This window comes from Lutra lutra, chromosome 11, assembly GCF_902655055.1.
Source record: "Lutra lutra chromosome 11, mLutLut1.2, whole genome shotgun sequence".
NCBI classification, from domain to species: domain Eukaryota; kingdom Metazoa; phylum Chordata; class Mammalia; order Carnivora; family Mustelidae; genus Lutra; species Lutra lutra.
Window position 1 is genome coordinate 32,107,392 of NC_062288.1, and position 19,885 is coordinate 32,127,276.

At 39.3% G+C, this 19,885-nt stretch overlaps 2 protein-coding genes across 6 annotated transcripts in view; one reads left to right on the plus strand and one right to left on the minus strand.

The window, feature by feature from the left end:
- The window catches only part of SLC25A40 (solute carrier family 25 member 40), a 54,494-nt gene extending 35,253 nt beyond the window's left edge, over positions 1-19,241 (minus strand). For 3 of the 4 annotated variants that reach the window (XM_047694689.1, XM_047694690.1, XM_047694687.1), the window contains exon 1: positions 19,022-19,241. The gene's annotated coding sequence lies outside the window, so the exon portion shown is untranslated. Of the gene's footprint in view, positions 1-14,124; positions 14,160-19,021 lie in introns of all 4 variants that reach the window. The other variant, XM_047694688.1, reaches the window with a different exon arrangement.
- A 115-nt stretch (positions 19,242-19,356) lies between these two features.
- DBF4 (DBF4 zinc finger) overlaps positions 19,357-19,885 on the plus strand; it is a 30,375-nt gene continuing 29,846 nt past the window's right edge. For both annotated transcript variants that reach the window (XM_047695302.1, XM_047695303.1), the window contains exon 1: positions 19,357-19,680. In XM_047695302.1, coding sequence (XP_047551258.1) covers positions 19,635-19,680 — 46 coding nt within the window. In that variant the 5' untranslated portion in view covers positions 19,357-19,634. The remainder of the gene's footprint in view (positions 19,681-19,885) is intronic.

Consider the following 19,885-nt stretch of genomic DNA (forward strand, 5'->3'; position numbering starts at 1 on the left):
TTCCATCTTTCTGTGTCTTCTTCAATTTCTTTCATGAGTGTTCTGTAGTCCCTCGAGTACAGATCCTTTACCTCTTTTGTTAGGTTTATTCCCAGGTATCTTATGGTTCTTGGTGCTATAGTAAATGGAATCGATTCTCTAATTTCCCTTTCTGTATTTTCATTGTTAGTGTATAAGAAAGCCACTGATTTCTGTACATTGACTTTGTATCCTGCCACGTTACTGAATTGCTGTATGAGTTCTAGTAGTTTGGGGGTGGAGTCTTTTGGGTTTTCCATATAAAGAATCATGTCATCTGTGAAGAGAGAGAGTTTGACTTCTTCATTGCCAATTTGGATACCTTTTATTTCTCTTTGTTGTCTGATTGCTGTTGCTAGGACTCCTAATACTATGTTGAACCAGAGTGGTGAGAGTAGGCATCCTTGTCGTGTTTCTGATCTCAACAGTAAGGCTGTCAGCTTTTTCCCATTGAGGATGATATTTGTTGTGGGTCTTTAAAAGTAGTTTAGAAAAATATATTAGCAATCTCCTAAGATCTTCACATGTATCTACTTACAATGAGATCTGTGAAATTAGTCTTTGATTTTTTTTGAAAAATAAAGTAGAGAAAAAAAGAATAATATAGGCAAAGATTTGGGGGTAGTTGGAAAAAAAGTGGGAAGTAATAATCTTAGTGGACTGTCTAGAACTTATGATATATTCTCCAGGGCTTTAAATTCTTTACAGTCCTATCAACGTAATTCCCTCATATCATCCTCAATGGGGAAATACTGAGAGACTTTCCTCTATGATCAGATACAAGACAGGGATGTCCACTCACACCACTGCTATTTCACATAGTACTGGAAGTCCAGGCCTCAGCAATCAGACAACATAAAGAAATAAAAGGCATTCAAATTGGCCATGAAGATGTCAAACTTTCACTATGACATGATACTCTATGTAGAAAGCCCAAAGACTACCCGCACCTGCAAGTTACTAGAACTGATACACGAATTCAGCAAAGTAACAGTATACAAAATCAATGTAGAGAAATCTGTTGCATTTCCATCCTCCGATAATGAGAAGCAGAAAGAGAAATCAAGGAATTGATCCTATTTACAACTGCACCAACAACCATAAGAATAAGTAAGAATAAACCTAACCAAAGAGGTGGAACACCTGTATTATGAAAACTACAGAACACTTATCAAACTGAAGATAACACAAAGAAATGGAAAAACATTCCATACTCATGAATTGGAAGAACAAATACTGTTTAAATGTCTACACTACCCAAAGCAATCTACACATTTAATGCAGTCCCTATCAAAATACCACTAGCATTTTTCACAGAACTAGAACAAACAATCCTAAAATATTTGCATAGAACCACAATAGACCCTGAATACAATGCAACATTGAAAAAGAAAAGCAAAGTGGGAGGCATCACAATTTTGGACTTCAATCTATATTACAAAGCTATAGTCATCAAAACAGTATGGTACTGGCACAAAAACAAGACACAAAGATCAACGGAAAAGAAAAGAAAATCCATGGGCGCCTGGGTGGCTCAGTGGGTTAAAACCTCTGCCTTTAGCTCAGGTCATGATCCCAGCGTCCTGGGATCAAGCCCCGTATCGGGCTCTCTGCTCAGCGGGGAGCCTGCTTCCTCCTCTCTCTCTGCCTGCCTATCTGCCTACTTGTGATCTCTGTGTCAAATAAATAAATAAAATCTTAAAAAAAAAAAAAAAAAGAAAATCCAAAAAAAGACCTATAACTATATGGTCAAGTAGTCTTCAACAGAGCAGGAAAGTATATCAAATGGAAAAAAAAAAGGTTTCTTCAACAAATGGTGTTGGGAAAACTGAGCAGCCACATGCAGAAGAATGAAACTGGGCCACTTTCTTACACTGCACACAACATAAATTCAAAGTGGAGGGAAGATCTAAATTTACAGAAAAAAAAAATCCATCAAAATCCTAGAGGAGGACACAGACAGCAACTCTTTGACCTCGGGAATAGCAACTTCTTGCTAGACACATCTCCAAAGGAAAGGGAAACAAAAGCAAAAATGAACTATTGGGACTTTAAGATAAAAATCTTCTGCACAGTGAAGCAAACAGTAAATAAAACTAAAAGGCAGCCTGTGCAATGGGAGAAGATATTTGCAAATGGCCTATGTGATAAAGGGTTAGTATCCAAAATCTATAAGGAACTTACCAAACTCAACAGCCAAAAGAACCAAATAATCCAGTTAAGATATGGGCAAAAGACATGAATAGATACTTTTCCAAAGAAGACATCCAGATGGCCAAAAGACACATGAAAAGATACTCAACATCATTCCTCATCAGGGAAATACAAATCAAAACCACAAAGAGATACCACCTCACACCTGTCAGAATGGCTAAAACTAATAACACAGGAAACAATAGGTGTTGGCCCGGATGTGGAGAAAGGGAAACCCTCTTACAGTGTTGGTGGGAATGCAAGCTCCTGCAGTCACTCTGGAAAACAGTATAGAAGTTCCTAAAAAAGTTAAAAATAGAACTACCCTTATCTAGCAATTACAATAATAGGTATTTATCCAAATGATACAAAAGTATGATTTGAAAGGGCACAGGCATCCTGGTATTTATAGCAGCATTATCAACAATAGCCAAATTATGGAAAGAGCCCAAATGTCCACTGACTGAAGAACAGATAAAGGAGATGTGGGGGATATGTGTGTGGAGACACACACACACACACACACACATACACACACGAATATTAGTTATCAAAAGGAACGAAATCTTGCCATTTGCAATGATGTGGATGAAGCGAGAGTACATTATGCTAAGCAAAATAAGTCAGAGAAAGACAAATGCCACTGTGATGTCACTCATATGTGGAATTTAAGAAACAAAACAGATGAACGTAAGGAAAAAAAAAGAGAGAGGGAAGTAAACCATAAGACACTCTTAATGATAAAGAACAAACTAAGGGTTGATGGAGGGAAATGGGCAGGGAATGGGCCAAATGGGTGACGGGTATTAAGGAGGCACTTATGTTGAGAACTGGGGGTTATATGTGAGGAATCACTAAATTCAACTCCTGAAACCACTATTACACTATATGTTAACTAGAATTTAAATAAAAATTTGAGGGACGCCTGGGTGTCTCAGTTGGTTAAGTGGCTGTCTTTGGCTAGGGTCATGATCCCAGCGTCCTGGGATAGAGTCCCACGTCGGGCTCCTTGCTTGGCAGGGAGCCTGCTTCTCCCTCTGCCTCTGCCTGCCACTCTGTCTGCCTGTGTTCGCTCTCTTGCTCTCTCTCTGACAAATAAATAAGTAAAATCTTAAAAAAAAAAAAAGAGTACAACATGGTAATTGGACAATTATATATACTACAAAATGTTGACCACAATATAGTTACAATCTGTCACCATATGAAGTTATTAAAATGTTACTCACTATATTCTCTATGCTGTATTTTTCATCTTGTCTTATTTTAGAAGAGAAAGTTTGTACCTCTTAGCCCGTTTCACCTATTTTGCCCAGTCCCCCACTGCCCTCACGTCTGGCAATCACCAAATTTGTTGTCTGTATATATGAGTTTTTGGGTTTTCTTTACAATGTCTTCATTTGTTTTGCTTTTTTGACCACACAAGTATGTGAAATCATATACTATTTGACTCTATTTGACTTATTTCATTTAACACAATACCCTATAGATTAAATCATGTTGTCAAAAATGACAGTATTTTTTAATGGCTGAGTAATATTCCGATGTAAATATATACTACATCTTCCTTATATATTCATCTATTAATGGACATTTAGGTTATTTCCATATCTTGGCTATTGTAAATACCACCACAATAAACATAGGGTATATCTTTTCAAATTAGTGTTTTTGTTTTCTTTCTTTCTTTTTTAAAAGATTTTATTTATTTGACGGACAGAGATCACAAGCAGGCAGAGAAGCAGGCAGAGAGAGAGGAGGAAGCAGGCTCCCCGCCGAGCAGAGAACACGATGGCAGGGCTCGATCCCAGGACCCTGGGATCATGACCTGAGCTGAAGGCAGAGGCTTTAACCCACTGAGCCACCCAAGCGCCGGTGTTTTTGTTTTCTTTGGGTAAATACACCACAGTGGGATTACTGAATTGTGAGATTACTATTTTTAAGTTTTTGAAGAACCTCCATGTTTTCCATAGTGGCTACACCAATTTACATTCCTACCAATGGTACACGAGGATTTCCTTTTCTCCACAATCTCATCAACACTTATTTTTTGCCTTTTTGATACTAGCCATTCTGACAAGTGTAAAGTGTTAAGTCACTATAGTTTTAAATTGCATTTCCCTGATAATTAGTGACAATAAGCATCTTTGTGTCTGTTTGCCATCTGTAAATCTCCTTTGGAAAAATGTCTTTTTGGATCTTTTGTCCATCTCTTTGCCTATGTTCTTGATGTTAACTTGTATGAGTTCTTCATTGGTTTTGGATATTAACCTCTTACTGGAAAAATCATCTGCAAATATCTTCCCCCATTCACTAGCTTGCCTTTTTGTTTTGTTGATGGTTTCCCTTGCTCTGCAAGAGGATTTTGGTTTCATGTAGTCCTAACTGCTTATTTTTGCTTTTTCCCTAAAGAAGAATGATCCAGAAAAAAATATTGCTAAGACCGACATCCAAAAGTTTACTATGTTGTTGTTAAGTTTTATGATTCCAGGTCTTACATTTAGGTCTGTAATCCATTTTATCTCTGTACATGGTATAAAAAGTGGTCCAGCTTTGTTCTTTCGCATGTACCCATCTAGTTTTCCCAACACCATTTTTTGAAGAGACTGTCATCCCCTCATTGTATTATTCTTACCTATTTTGTTACAGATCAAGTGACCATGTTAAGTGTGACTTTATTTCTGGGCTGTTCCACTGTTCCATGTGATCTATCCTGTTTCACTCTTCCATTACCATACTACTTTGGTTACTCAAACTTTACAGTATACTTTAAAATCTAGGATTATAACATCTTCAGCTTTGTTCTTTCTCAAGATCGCTTTGGCTATTCAGGGTCTTCTGTGGTTCCACGAAAATTTTATTATTTGTTTCAGTTCTGTGAAAAATGCTATTGGTATTTTAGTAGAGATTGCATTGAATCTGTAGACTGCTAAGGATAGCACGAACATTTTAATATACTAACATAAAATATTAACATAAAAACATTAATTCCTCCAATTCATGAGCATGAAGTAACTGGAGTTCATAAACAAATGTGAGCACTGGCAAAGGTAACAAGGATAAATAGAAAAGAAAATGGATAAAACAATAAAGTAAATCTCTGCTTATAAGCATACAATATATAAAGATGTAATCCTGTATGACTACAAAGACACAAAGAAGGTAAGGAATGGAGCTATAAGAAAGCAAATTTTTGTATACTAAGATTAAATAGGTATTAATCTGAACCAGATTGTTATAAGTTAAAATACTAATTGTAATCACCTCAGAAACCACCAAACACCCCCCTCAAAACAGAAAAACCCTACACACATCCACAAAATGTACCAGAAGAGGTAGAGCTGTGGTCCAAGATGGTGACAAAGACAGACCCTGAACTCTCTTTTGGACATACTAAATCTACACCTATTTATAGAGTAGTTCCTCTTAAAGAACCAAGGGCTGACTGAACAGCTTCTGCACAAAAAAAGAACATATAAAGAAAGGCTAGAGAGACCACACAGAAGACAGCAAGAGAGATGGACAGAAGAGAATGAAGGGAACCCCCAAATGCAGGGAACTGTAATGGAAGTGTAGGAGTGCTGACAATACTGATTCCATCTTTAGACCACCATCTCGTTCATTTCACTTAATGGTCCTTCTTGGGCTATGCGTTTCAGGCCCCTTGGAGACTCAATCTACATACCTTAGAAATGCTTGCCAAGTTCAGGATAGGGGAAGGCTGAATTTGGCCTTCCATGAATCTGTTAAGGATAACAGTCTTTCCCGTTCCTCACACATAGGAGGTGCCACAAGATCTAATTAAAGGTTACTGTCAATTAGGTGCTCATGAATCCTTTCAGGTACATGCAAACCCTTTAGCCTCACTACAATGCCCTTTGCATGTCCAATTATTCTATAAAATCTGTGGATTTAAGTCCAAACTTTGCAGAGAAAAACTGTGCAGTTGCCGTGGATCATTCTCCACCTAAACCTCCCTTGTCAGTAAGTTACCTTGAATAAAACTCTGTGTAAACTGTACGAAACCGCCTATTTTGTTTTTTGGTCTCAAAGTACCTTTTCAGTTTGGGGGAGACTTTACTGTCCTTCCCACTTTCTAAAAGGGAATGGGTAGTACTGAGGAACCTAAAGCAGATACGTCTGCCTTGGGGCATAGAAAAAAAAAGTCTCAGTTTAAGATATCCAGCCTTAGAATTCTGTCAGCCAGGGAGCTGCTGGACCTCTCTTCACGCTGGAGGAGCTGCTGAGTGCCACAGTTTATGTTTACCCTCTGCCCTGATAATGCAGACTGGAGCACAGTTCTGGGCACCATTGCTGGCCTGCCACCTCAGTGAGCCCTGCCATAGCTCCACATGCCCTGGGACACAGAAAAAAATGCGTAGGTTTAAAAGAGCAACTAAAATATAAAAGATCCAGACCTAGACCTCCACCAAACAGTGAGGGAGCTACCGGAATTCTCTCTGGGTCAGTGGTGCTGGTGAGGACCATGGTTTATGTTCCCCTCCACACTGACAGCATGCACAGGAGTAAGGTCTGGGTGCCACAACTGGCCTATAGTTTCAGTGAGTCCCAGGTCCAGCTACACCAGACCTATCAGTCCCACTAAGGCAGCTCCAGTGCCGTATACACCAGGAGACCCCTGGTGGGTGCTCACTACAGCTCTGGCTATCATGTCAAGGTGACACAGACATAAGCACCACAGAACACCTCAGGCCTACACCATTTCACTCCCAGCATAGAGTACTCTGGGACCTCCTGACTCATGCCTGTTTCAGCTCCAATCACCCTGGAAAGCTGCCCCTTCAGGGAGTGCCCCCAGGACATCCCAGCCCATGCTGGCCTTGGCTCTAATCACCCTGCCAAGGCACACTCTGCAGTGAGCACCCCCTGGACACCCAGGCTTGCAAACACTTCAGCTTCAGCTATCCTCCCAGGGCACCTGCTGGGTGGAAAGCCCAGGGACCACCCCAGTTCCAGCTCACTTTGGCTACAGCTATATTGCTGGAGTACTCAGTATGTAGAGCACCCAGGGACACCCCAACTCGTGCCCCACCTCAAATTTATTTGTTACAGAGAATACACCAGGAACACCTGTTCTGTGCCCTGCCTCAGTCATCCCACTAGTGTGCCCTCTGCATGGGACAGGATATCCCACCCTGACCCACTTCAGCTTTAGCTATGCTGTCAGGGTGCCTTCTTCATGGAGAGCCCTGGAACTGCCCTGGCCCATGCCCACTTCAGCTTTGGTCCTTCTACCAGGGCAGCCCAATGTGGCATACTCTAGGACCCCCAGCACATGCTAGAGATAGTTCTAGCCAGTCAAAGTCACCTGGCACACATAGTCAACACAGGGTCTGACAATATAATAAGACCATTCCCTCAAGTATAAAAGTACTCACCCACTAATTCATAGAAACAAACACCGCAAAGTCAAGCAAATTAGGAGAGAGAAGTTGCTCCAAATGAAGGAATAAGAAAAAGAAAAAAAAAAAAAAAAGAATAGAAATAAGAAGTACACCACATAGAGTGGAAAGCAATGATCACAAAGATGCTAACCAGACTGAAGAGAAAAGAACTGAGTGAGAACTTCAACAAAGAGATAGAAAACTTAAAAAAAAAAAAAAAAATCTAACAATTAAAATTCGAAAATGCAGTAATTGAAATGAAAAATATATTACAGGGAATGAATAGTAGATTCTTGGCTGCAGAAGAACAGTTATGCAATCTGCAAACAGGGTAACTGAAAGCATCCAAACTCAGCATCAGACAAAAAAAAAAAAAAAAAAGAGAGAGAGAAAGAAAGAAAAAAACTAAGAATAAGTTAAGGGATCTCTTAGACAACATCAGGTGAACAAAAGTTCACATTATAGGGCTTCCAAAAAGAAGAGAGAGACATAAAAGAACAGAAACCTTATGTGAAGAAATAATAGCTGAAAAACTCCCTAACTGGGGAAAGGAAACAGACATCCATGATCTGGAAGCATAGAGAGTTCCAAACAAATGAACCCAAGGAGGTCCACAATAAGACAAATAAACATTAAAATGACATATTATTAAAGATAGAAAATTTTAAAGCTAGCAAGGAAGAAACAAAAAAAGTTACAGACAAGGGAAACCCTGTAAGGCTATCTGCTGATTTTTCAGCAGAAATTTTGCAGGCAGAAGAGTGTGGCATGATATATTCAGAGCTGAAAGGAAAAGATCTGTCACTAAGAATATTCAACTCAGAAAGGTTATCATTCAGAATTGAGGGAGAGGTAGTTTCTCAATGAATGAAAGTTAATGAGTTCATCACCACTAAACCAGCCTTACAAGAAATGTTAAAGGAATTTCTTTTAAGTGGAAAAGGTGATACTCAGAAGCAAAAAAATTAGGAATAATAAGATGTAAAATATGACAATATATACATAAAAGATGGAAAAGTTTCTTTTAGAATGCAAAAAAAGTTATTTTAGAATGTATTTGGACTTAAAAGACCATCAATTAAATATAGATTGTTATATATCTAAGATTTTATACATGAACCTCATGGTAACCACAAACCAAAAATCTGTAATAGATACATAAAAAATAAAGAGAAAGCCAAGCAAAACACAGAAAGTCATCAATCACAGGGAAAGAGAGCAAGAGAGAAAAAAAAGTAACAGAATTACAAAAACAACCAAAAAATAATTAACAAAATGGCATTACACTTTAAATGCATACTATACTTTACTTTAAATGCAAATGGTCTAAATGCTCCTATCAAAAGACACAGGGTGGAGGAATGCATGAAAAACCAAGACCCAACTATATGCTGACTACAGGAGACTAATTTCATACCTAAAGACACAAAAAGATTGAAAGCAGAAGGATAGAAAAAAGATACCATACAAAGAAAAGGAAAAAAAAAAGCTGGTTTGTAAAAACTTAGAAAAATAAATTTAAAAAAGAAGACTGTAATAAGACACAAATAAGGAATTTACATGATGATAAAGGGGCAAATTCAAACAAGAAGGTTTAACAATCGTAAATACCCACAAACCTAACACTGGAGCATCTAAATGCAGAAAGCAAACAATAAGGGGGACTTTAACACCCCTTACATTAATGGGTAGATCATCCAGACAGAAAATCAACAAGGAAACAGAGTCTTTGAAGAAAACATTAGACCAGATGGACCTAAAAGTATATACAGAACATTCCATCCAAAAATGGAATACACATTCTTTTCAAGTGCACATGGAACATTCTCCGGGATAGACCACATTAAGGCCATGAAACAATTTTTTTTTTTTTAAAGATTTTATTTATTCATTTGACAGACAGAGATCACAAGTAGGCAGAGAGGCAGGCAGAGAGAGAGGAAGGGAAGCAGGCTCCCTGCTGAGCAGAGAGCCCGATTCGGGGCTCGATCCCAGGACCCTGGGATCATGACCTGAGCTGAAGGCAGAGGCTTAACCCACTGAGCCACCCAGGCGCCCCCATGAAACAAGTCTTAACAAATCAGGAAGACTGAAATATCATGGATCTTTTCCAACTACAACAGTATGAAACTAGAAATCAATCACAAGAAAAACACAAGAAAACTCATGTGAGGCTACACAACATGCTACTAAATGGCCAATGGACACCAAGAAATCAGAGGAAATTAAAAAAAATACATCTAGACAAAATAAAAATATAATGGTCCAAAATCTTTGGGACATAAGAAAGGCAGTTCTAACAAATAAATTTAAATGATACAGGTCTACCTCAAGAAGAAAAAAAAAAATCTAACTTTATACCTAAAGAAACTAGGAGAATAAGGACAAAGCCCATGATGAGTAGAAAAAAAGAACTATGTAAGATCGAGAATAAATAAATGAAATAGACTAGAAAGAAAAAAAAAAGCTGATTAGACCAAAAGCTGGTTCTTTGAAAATATAAACAAAATGGATAAGCCTTTAGCCAAACTCATTAAAAAAAAGATAGAAAATGAGAAATAAAGAATGGTAACAACTGATACCATAGAAATACAAAAAATTCTAAGAGAAAAATTTGTATGTTTGGAATTTAGATAACCTACAAGAAATGGATAAACTCCTAGAAATATACACTTCCCAAACCTGAATGAAGATATAGAAAATCTGAACAGACCAATTATTAGTAATAAAATGGAAACCATAATCAAACAACTTCCAACAAACAAAAGTCCAGACCCAGATGTATTCACAGGAGAATTTTACCAAACACTTAAAGAATAGTTAATACCTATTGTCCTCAAACTATTCCAAAAAACAGAAGAGTAAAGAAAGCTTCCAAATACATTCTATGAGACCTTCATTACCCTGTATCAAAACCAAACATATATTCTACAACAAAATGAAAATCACAGGGCTATATCTTTAATAAACACAGATGCAAAGATCCCCAACATAATATTAGCAAACCACACTCAACAATACATTAAAAAGATTATTCACAATGATCAAGTGGGATTTATTCCAGGGATGCAAGGATGGCTCAATATTCACAAGTCAATCACTGTGATACACCATATCAACAAAACAAATGACAAAAATCACACGATCATTTCAACAAATGCAGAAAAAGCATCTGACAAAATTCAACATTTATTCATAATAAAAACTCTCAAAAAGTTTGTTTTTTGTTTTTGTTTCTTTTAAAGGGGGAGAAAGGAGAGGGAGACAATCTTAAGGAGGCTCCATACCCAGCACAGAGCCTGATGCGGTGATCGATCTCATAATCCTGAGATTATAACGTGAGTTGAAATCAAAAGTTGGACACTTAACTGACCGAGCTGCCCCCAAAATGTGGGCTTATAGGTAATATACCTCAACATTAGAAAGAATGGAAAACCCACAGTGAACATTACACTCAACAGTGAAAAATGGAGTTATTTTCCTCTATGTTTAGGAACAAGAAAAGGAAGTTCACTCTTGCCACTCTTATTTAATATAGTACTGGAGTCCTAGCTGCAGGAACCAAACAAGAAAGATAAGGCATCCAAATTGGTAAAGAAGAAGTTAAACAGTCACTATTTGCAGATGTCATGATACTATACATAGAAAACTCTAAAGAGTCCACCAAAAAACTTTTAGAATAAATGAATTCAGTAAAGCTGCAGGATGTAAGTTACATGCAGAAATCAGTAGCATTTCTATACACCAATAACAAAGTAGAAGAAATAGAAATTAAGGAAATAATTCCATTTACATTTATTCCAGAAAGGATAAAATATCTAGGAACAAACTTAACCAAGGAGATGAACGACTTGTACTCTGAAAACTAATGTAACACTGATGAAATAAATTGAAGGCAACACAAATAGAAAGATATCCCATGCTGAAGGGCTGGAAGGATATTGTTAAAATGTCCATAATACCCAAAGAAATCTTCAGATTGAATGCAATCCCTATTAAAATGGCAACAGCATTTATTTTTATTTTTATTTTTTTACAGAACTAGATAGGTAATACCAAAATCTGTATCGAACCACTAAAGATCTCAAATACGCAAAGCATCCTGTGAAGGAAGAACAAAGCTGGAGGAATCACAATCCCAGTTTTCAAGATATACTATAAAGCTGTAGTAATGAAAAGAAAACCTTATGGTGCTGGCACAAAAATAGACACATTTATCAGTGGAACAGAATAGAAAGCCCAGGAATAAACCCAGATGTACGTGGTCAATTAATGTACAACAAAGGCGGTACAAATAAACAATGGGGAAAAGACAGTCTCTTCAATCAACGGTGCTGAGAAAACTGGATTGCTATATGCTAAAGAATGGAAATGGACCACTTTCTCACACCATACACAAAAATAAACTCAAAATAGATTAAGAACCTAAATGTGAGTCCCCACACCATAAAACTCCTAGAAGGAAACATAGGCAGTAATTTCCTTGACATCGACCAGAGCAATATTTTTGTAGTGGTCTCCTCAGGAAAGGGAAACAAAACCAAAAATAAACTACTGGGTCTACACTGATATAAAAAGCTTTCACCTGACAAAGGAAATATCTACATAAGAAAAAGGCAATGTACCAAATGGGAGAAGATAGAAGCAAATGATTATCCAATACTAGTGGAAGCAAAAATATAAAGAACTCAAACAATTCAACACCAAAAACACAAACAATATGATTTTTTAAAAGGGCAGAGGACCCAGATAGACATTTTTGTAAATAAGACAAACAGATGGCTTACAGACTTAGAAAAAGATCTTCAACATCAGTCATCATCAGGGAAATGCAAATCAAACCAGAGTGAGATATCACCTTATTCCTGTTAGAATGGCTAGAATGAAAATGTCAAGAAATAACAAGCACTGAGGGAATGTGGAGGAAAAGGAACACTTTTCCCACCAACACTGTTGTAGTATTGTAGTGTAGCCACTGTGGAAAATAGCATGGAGGTTCCTCAAAAACTTAAACAGGAGTACATATCATCCAGTAATTCTACTGTGGTATATTTACCAAAAAAACCCCAAACAAACAAAAATCCAACAGCACTAGTTCAAAAATACATATACACCCTTATGTTTATTGCAGTCTTACTTATAATAGCCAAGATATGGAAGCAACCCAAGTATACATTAATAGATGAATGGATAAGAAAGATGCTATATATATTTACATATTATAATGTAGTATTACTGAGCCATAAAAAAGGATGAGATCTTGCCATTTTAATAACACAGATGGACCTGGAGGAGGTTACGCTAAGTGAAATAAATCAGCTCTAGAGACAAATACCATATGATTTCACATATATATGGAACAAGTACAGTGAACTGATGCCTGTCAGAGGGTAGGGGATGGGGGAACAGGCAAAATGGGTAAAGAGGAGTGAGAGATAGTCTTTCAGCTACGTATTGAAAAAGTTACTGGAATAAAAGATACAGAGAATCAGGAATATAGTTAATGGTATTGTAACAGGGTTCTATGATATCTTTTGGTAGCTATACTTGTGGTAAGCATAGCATATTGTATAAATACCATGAGATATCACTTCGCAGCAGTAAAAAGGTCATAATTTAAAAAAAAAAAAAAAAAAGGAAAAAAGAAAAAGAATGATAGGTATGTGGAGAAACAGGAAACCTTTTACATATGCTGGTGGGAAGGTAAAACCAGGCAGCCATTGTGGAAACGTTGGACAGTTCCTCAAAATGTTAAACACAAAATTTTCATATGGCCCAGCAATTCCGTATTAGATATATAACTAAGAGAACTAAAAACATACAGTCTAACAAAAATTTGAAAGGTTCTGTATTTTGATTGCAGTAGTAATTACATGGATATACATATTTATTAGAAGTCCATCTATACATTTAAAATGGGTCTATTTTATGGGACTATACCTGCCAAGGGATACATTCCATCACACCCAGTGGATGCCTGAAACCCCAGGCAGTGACAAACTCAAAGTATTTGTTTTCCTATATACACACACCTACGATAGGATAGCTTAATTTATAAATTAGAAATTAACACATTAAGAAATCAGAAAATAAATCACATTAACAAATTAACAGTAAACAAAAAAGAGAAATTAACAGTAAATAAGAACAGAACAATTATAGGGGCGCCTGGGTGGCTCAGTGGGTTAAAGCCTCTGCCTTCAGCTCAGGTCATGATCCCAGGGTCCTGGGATCGAGCCCCGCATCGGGCTCTCTGCTCAGCAGAGAGCCTGCTTCCCTTCCTCTCTCTCTCTGCCTGCCTCTCTGCCTACTTGTGATCTCTGTCTGCCAAATAAATAAATAAAGTCTTTAAAAAAAAAAAAAACAAAAAAAAAAAAAACCTTTAAAAAAAAAAAAAAAAAAAAAAAAAAAAAAAAAAAAAAAAAAGAACAGAACAATTATAATAATATATTAAAATATAAGTTATGTTAATGTGGTCTCTTGCCCTTTCAAAATATCTTACTGTACTCACCCTCCTTCTTGTGATAATGTGAGATAACGAAGTGCCTGCGAGATCAGACAAAGTGAGGTTAATGAAGTATTAGGCTACTACTGACCTTCTGACAATAGGTCAGAAGGAAAATCATCTGCTTCTGGGCCATGATTGATGGAGGGTAACTGAAATCTGGGATAAGAAGGGACTACTTTATTAGAAACTTTTAAAATTTACTTATTTTAAAAGAAATATAAATATAATATTTTATATTATAAATTATATAAATATAAATATATAAAAATAAGTATATTTATATATAAATATATTTATATTATAAAATAAAATATAAAATATTTAAAAGAAATATAAAAAGAAACTTATTTTAAAATTTTAAAATAATGAGATTTCTATGGGGTCTTATGTAGACCAATCTCACTGAGCATAACACGTGGCAGGTGCTCAATCAATGCAGAGGGAAAGAAGAAAGTGGGATTAACAGGTAGATCATTTTATAGTCATGGCTACATAGTATGTATTCTTTACCACCCTTAAGGTATTTTCCCTCTAGTTCAGAATGACACATCACCACAGATGCCATAGTGACCTGCGAATCATATTGTCTGAACCCACTTTCAAATTGTGAATCCTCCTGTTTTGTTTATTCTGCATTTTTTCACCCTTCACTGAAGTTGTGTTCAAGGTCTTGATACACTGAATTTCCCCGGTTTCTGAACCCACCATTACCTGAGACAGGGACTCCAGCGCTACAGCTATCTTTTCATATGCTTGGCTTACAAAACTAACTACCACTGAAGACCGTTAGGTCCTCCAACTCACCAGGGTATTGAGACTATGAGATGTGAAAATTAAATTTAAATTTAAAAAATAGCAAGTGAGGGGCACCTGGCTGGCTCAGTTATTAAACATCTGCCTTTGGCTCGGGTGGAGATCCCAGGGTTCTGGAATCAAGCCCTGCATGCTCCCTGCTCGGCAGGAAGCCTGCTTCTCCCTCTCCCACTCCCCCTGCTTGTGTCCCCTCTCTCACGGTTTCTCTCTCTCTGTCAAATAAATAAAATCTTTTTTTTTTAAGATTTTATTTATTTATTTGACAGAGAGAAATCACAAGTAGGCAGAGAGGCAGGCAGAGAGAGAGGAGGAAGCAGGCTCCCTGCTGAGCAGAGAGCCCGATGTGGGGCTCGAACCCAGGACCTGGGATCATGACCTGAGCCGAAGGCAGCGGCTTAACCCACTGAGCCACCCAGGCGCCCCTCAAATAAATAAAATCTTAAAAACAAACAAACAAACAAACAAAAACACCAAGAGAACATATTTTGGAAGATAATATATCAATAGTTAGCATATAAATCAAATAGTAATAATACATAAAGCCCCAAATGAGCAGGAGATAAAGCCCAATCTAAGCTATAGGGCTTGCTATGAACAGGGAAGAGGAACAGTTGGAAAGGCTTAAGCAAAAGAAAGACAATAGGAAAATGTGCCCAGAACAAAACACTCACATTTGGATATATGTGTGAGGTAGTCTGAAAAAGCAGATTAGGCCTCATTTGGTAACCACAAAAAGATATGGGGCAGACTAAGCAGACAACTGTCTCCATTTATGATGTACTATAAGAGGTAAAATTGCCCAAGGTAATAAAACTTCTTAGGAATAGAGCCAGTACTGAATGAAATTCATTTCTCCTGATTTACAGCCAAATTTTCATTTACTTAGACAATGATTCTGCTCAGTGTTTTCTAACTTTGCTTAATACAACTCTTTAAACAAAAGTCTCACCACAAATAACCTTGCCCCCTACCCCATTCAGTTCTTCTTAAATGTATATCCTTCACCTGGAGCATACTTTAAGATATACTTTAACATAAACTTTATTATCTTACCAACAGTCCTGATTATTGACATGATAAGTAAGGGGGTTTCTATGCATCCAGGCCATAGATACATGACCAAGTCTTTCCTGTACCTACTAAAAGATCTGAATTCCAGTAATATTTTTAAAAATTAACCTTGAATTACAGATTAGAAAATTATTGACCAGTAAAACAGACTTTCTGCTTACTCAGAGCTTGGCATTATCACCTACAATGCAGTTAAGGGTGTATCTAAAAGCTAGGAAACAACTTTGTTATTGTTTCCTCATTATAGTAAATATGAAAGGTAACTCAGCTTTCACTGGAACATAAAGTGAGCTTTCATTTTTTTTAAAGATTTTATTTATTTTTTTTGACAGAGAGAAACACAGCGAGAAAGAGAACAGAAGCAGGGGTAGTGGGAGAGGAAGAAGCAGGCTTCCCACTAAGCAGGGAGCCCAATGCGATGGAATGTGGAGCTCCATCCCAGGACCCTGGGATCATGACTTGAGTTGAAGGCAGATGCTTAACAACTGAGCCACCCAGGTGCCCTGAGTTTTCATTTTTAACTTTCAATAGAAATATGTTTAAATCTTTCCCATATCCCCTAAACCTTCCATAGACCCTATCCTCCCTATCACTATAATTCCCTACATTGACAGATTTTCTCAAAAGTACGCTGTCTCCTCTTCAAGTCCCTTGTTCTTAACTAGTACTTAGATTTTAGTCATATATGTAAATCCTCCTAAAGAAACAAATGACATCTTTTTTTTTTTTTAAGATTTTATTTATTTATTTGAGAAAGAAAGGGAGAGGGGAAAAGAGAGAGCATGCATGAAGGGGTGTGGGCAGAGGGTGAGGGTAGCAGAGCCTCTGCTGAGCAGGGAGCCCAATACAGGGGGCTTGACACCAGGACCCTGAGATCATGATCCAGCCAAAGGCAGATGTTTAACCCACTGAGCCACCCAGGTGCCCCAGAAAACAATGACATCTTAAACACTAGAATCAAAGGCCCATTTTCCAAGTCTTAGCCTTTTTGAATTCTTGAAGATGGAGGAGCTGGTGCAGAGGTCACTAGAAGGATAGTACTCACTGAGCTCTCACTGTGTATACTAACTAAGCTTTCAAAAATGTTTCATTTCATCCTCACATCGGAAGTATTAATTACCCCCTTTTCTTAGATTAAAATTGAGACTCAAAACTACCCAAAGCCAGATAGTAAAGACTGCATGATCCCAATGTTTCTAATTCTGTGACTTTGGATGATAAGTTTTGTTCCCAGTTCTCTTCCTAACTCTCTGGCCTTTTCTCCATCTTTCTATTTCATCATTGTCTACTCATCACTGCTTCTCTTATTTCATATGCTCTCCCAGGCAATTTCATTTCCTTCCATGACGTTAACTACATTCTACATCCACGTTTCTCAATCTTAAAGCTTTTTATAAACAAAAAATCTTATGCTCTTTCTGTAGTTCACATTTTTTTAAAAAAGATTTTATTCATTTGACAGACAGAGATCACAAGTAGGCAGAGAGGCAGGCAGGGCGGGGGGCGGGGGGGAAGCAGGCTCCCTGCCGAGCAGAGAGTCCGATGTGGGGCTCTATCCCAGGACCCTGGGACCATGACCTGAGCCGAAGGCAGAGGCTTTAACCCACTAAGCCACCCAGGCGCCCTGTAGTTCACATTTTTAAAATTCTTACTTTTTAATGAATATACATTGTATTATTTCTTTCAGGGGTCTGTGATTCATAAGTCTTACATTTTACAAATAGGTTGTCTTCCCCAGATAGAACATCTAATGTTGAATATATTTTGTTCAAACTACACCTCCTCCTGCCTCTGAAGATCTGATTCCCTTATGCATCATTTCGGAGCTGAAGGTCTGTATGTCTCTCAAATCAATCTTTTTCCTCTTTTCATCCCACCCCCATGTCTCTTCTGAGTTACAGACAAATATTACCAACTGCCTAATAATGATAGTTCCATGCTTCTCTCCCTAGGTCCTTCAACTAAAAGCCACCCACAACTAAACTCTCATTTCCCTTAGCAAATCTGAACCTCCTACCTCTTTGGAGTCTCCATTTTGGCTAAGGGTTATTACAATCCATCCTTGTCTATGCTTTAATAAAGTACTTATTTGTGAAACAGTGATATTGGCACTAACTTCTCGCATCTCTATAGTTCAAAAATCAACCATTACCAGCACTTGGGTGGTTCAGCCCGTAAAGCTTCTGACTCTTGATTTAGGCTTAGGTCTTGAGCTCAGCTAGGGTTGGGACTTCACGCTGGGCCTGGACCCTGCTTTACATGCTCTCTCTGTTCCTCCTCTCGCTCCCTCTCTTAAAAAATTAAATAAATAGATCAACCATTAAACAACGAAAGACTATGATGGCCAAAAGCTGATGAATGCAAAATCGCAGAAGGGTTAATGCAAGTCTATAAGCAGAAACAAACCTAAAACAATTCTGTGAAGCGGTTTTTCCCCACTTACAAAACAAAATTGACTTACTTTACAAAATATTTTAACGTAATCCTTACTATAATCCCATTATTACCTCCATTTCACAAGTGGAAAAAACTGGGACTCAAAGGGATTGGGTAATTTAACCACAAAGTTACGTGCTGTGCTGCTACGTGGCAGGTCCAGACCCCAAACCCTAGGACTTGAGATTTCAAATTCCACTTCTTATTATTGTTGAAACAAACTTCACAATAAAACGAGATCAGGTCTGTGCACAACAGAGGTCAAGGGAGCAGCACACAGTCAAATAGTACCCAACGGCTCAAGGCGACCTGAACTCGCTCTAGGCTGGGTCCTAATCGGACCGCCGCTCCGACGCCCCCCGCCCAGGCCGCTCCCGGCCTGGAAGTCCCTCTGCGGCCTGTCTCGGGCAGGCAAGGTCGGCGGTGACCGCAGGAAAACCTCGCTCCGCGCTTCGGGGCGTGCTGGGCAGAGGCTGTCGCTGCCAACCAGCCCGGCCCGGCCCGAGGCTGAGTCCTAGCTGGGCCGCAGCCGCCACGCCTTCAGCCTCCCGGGCAGCCGACCCGCGGGCAAGAAGCGTACCTGGTTGAAGGAGGCAGCTGGTGGGCACGCGGTCCCGGCGACCCTGGGCGGCGGGAATGACCCTGTTGGCAGGCTGGACTAGCCTCCGGGGCTAACTGCATTCACTATGTTAGGTCAACAGGAGTCACAAGGGCTCTTCAGGGGAGCGGAGGGACGCGAAGACACGGGTGAAGAGCAGGGACCTGAAGCCTGAAAGGCATCGCCATGGGGGAGGGGCGGGGGGCGGAGACGCGGGCCTTGGGGGCGGGGCGCACGGCGCGAGGAGGAGGGCACGTGGGGGGGGGTGAGCGCGAGGCGGGGCGCGGGGCGCGGCGCGCGGCGTGAGAGAGGGCGGGGCGCGCGTCTGGGCGCCGCGGCCGCGTGACGCGTTTTCAAATCTTCAACCGCCGCAGCCCACTCGTTTGTGCTTTACCTCTTCCTCCTCGGCGCCTCGGAGTGTGATCCGGCCCCGGAAACCCGGCCGGTAGACGCGGCATCTCTGTTGCGTGGGTGTGGTAGTCTGCGGAAGGGGAAGAGGCGACCGGCTGATAAATCGGCCTCGAGGAGCTGTGTTTTCTTGGCCGCCTGGCGCGACCCTCTCCCGAACCCAGCATGTAGGTGCCGGGCGACTGCCATGAACTCCAGAGCCATGAGGATCCACAGCAAAGGACATTTCCAGGGTATGAAGCCCCTCCTCCACTGCAGTCCCTTTAATCCTTTTCTCCCCTCGTGGTTCCACCATTGATTCTTTAGAGTTCTTCCCCCAGGTCCCTGCTCCTTTTCTTTTCTGACTTGTGCGTCCCTCTCTGTGGCCTGAAGGAGGGCTCAGTCCAGGGCTTTTTCTCAGAAAAGGAAAGGATCCCAGCCGGGCCCCTCGCGCTGTTC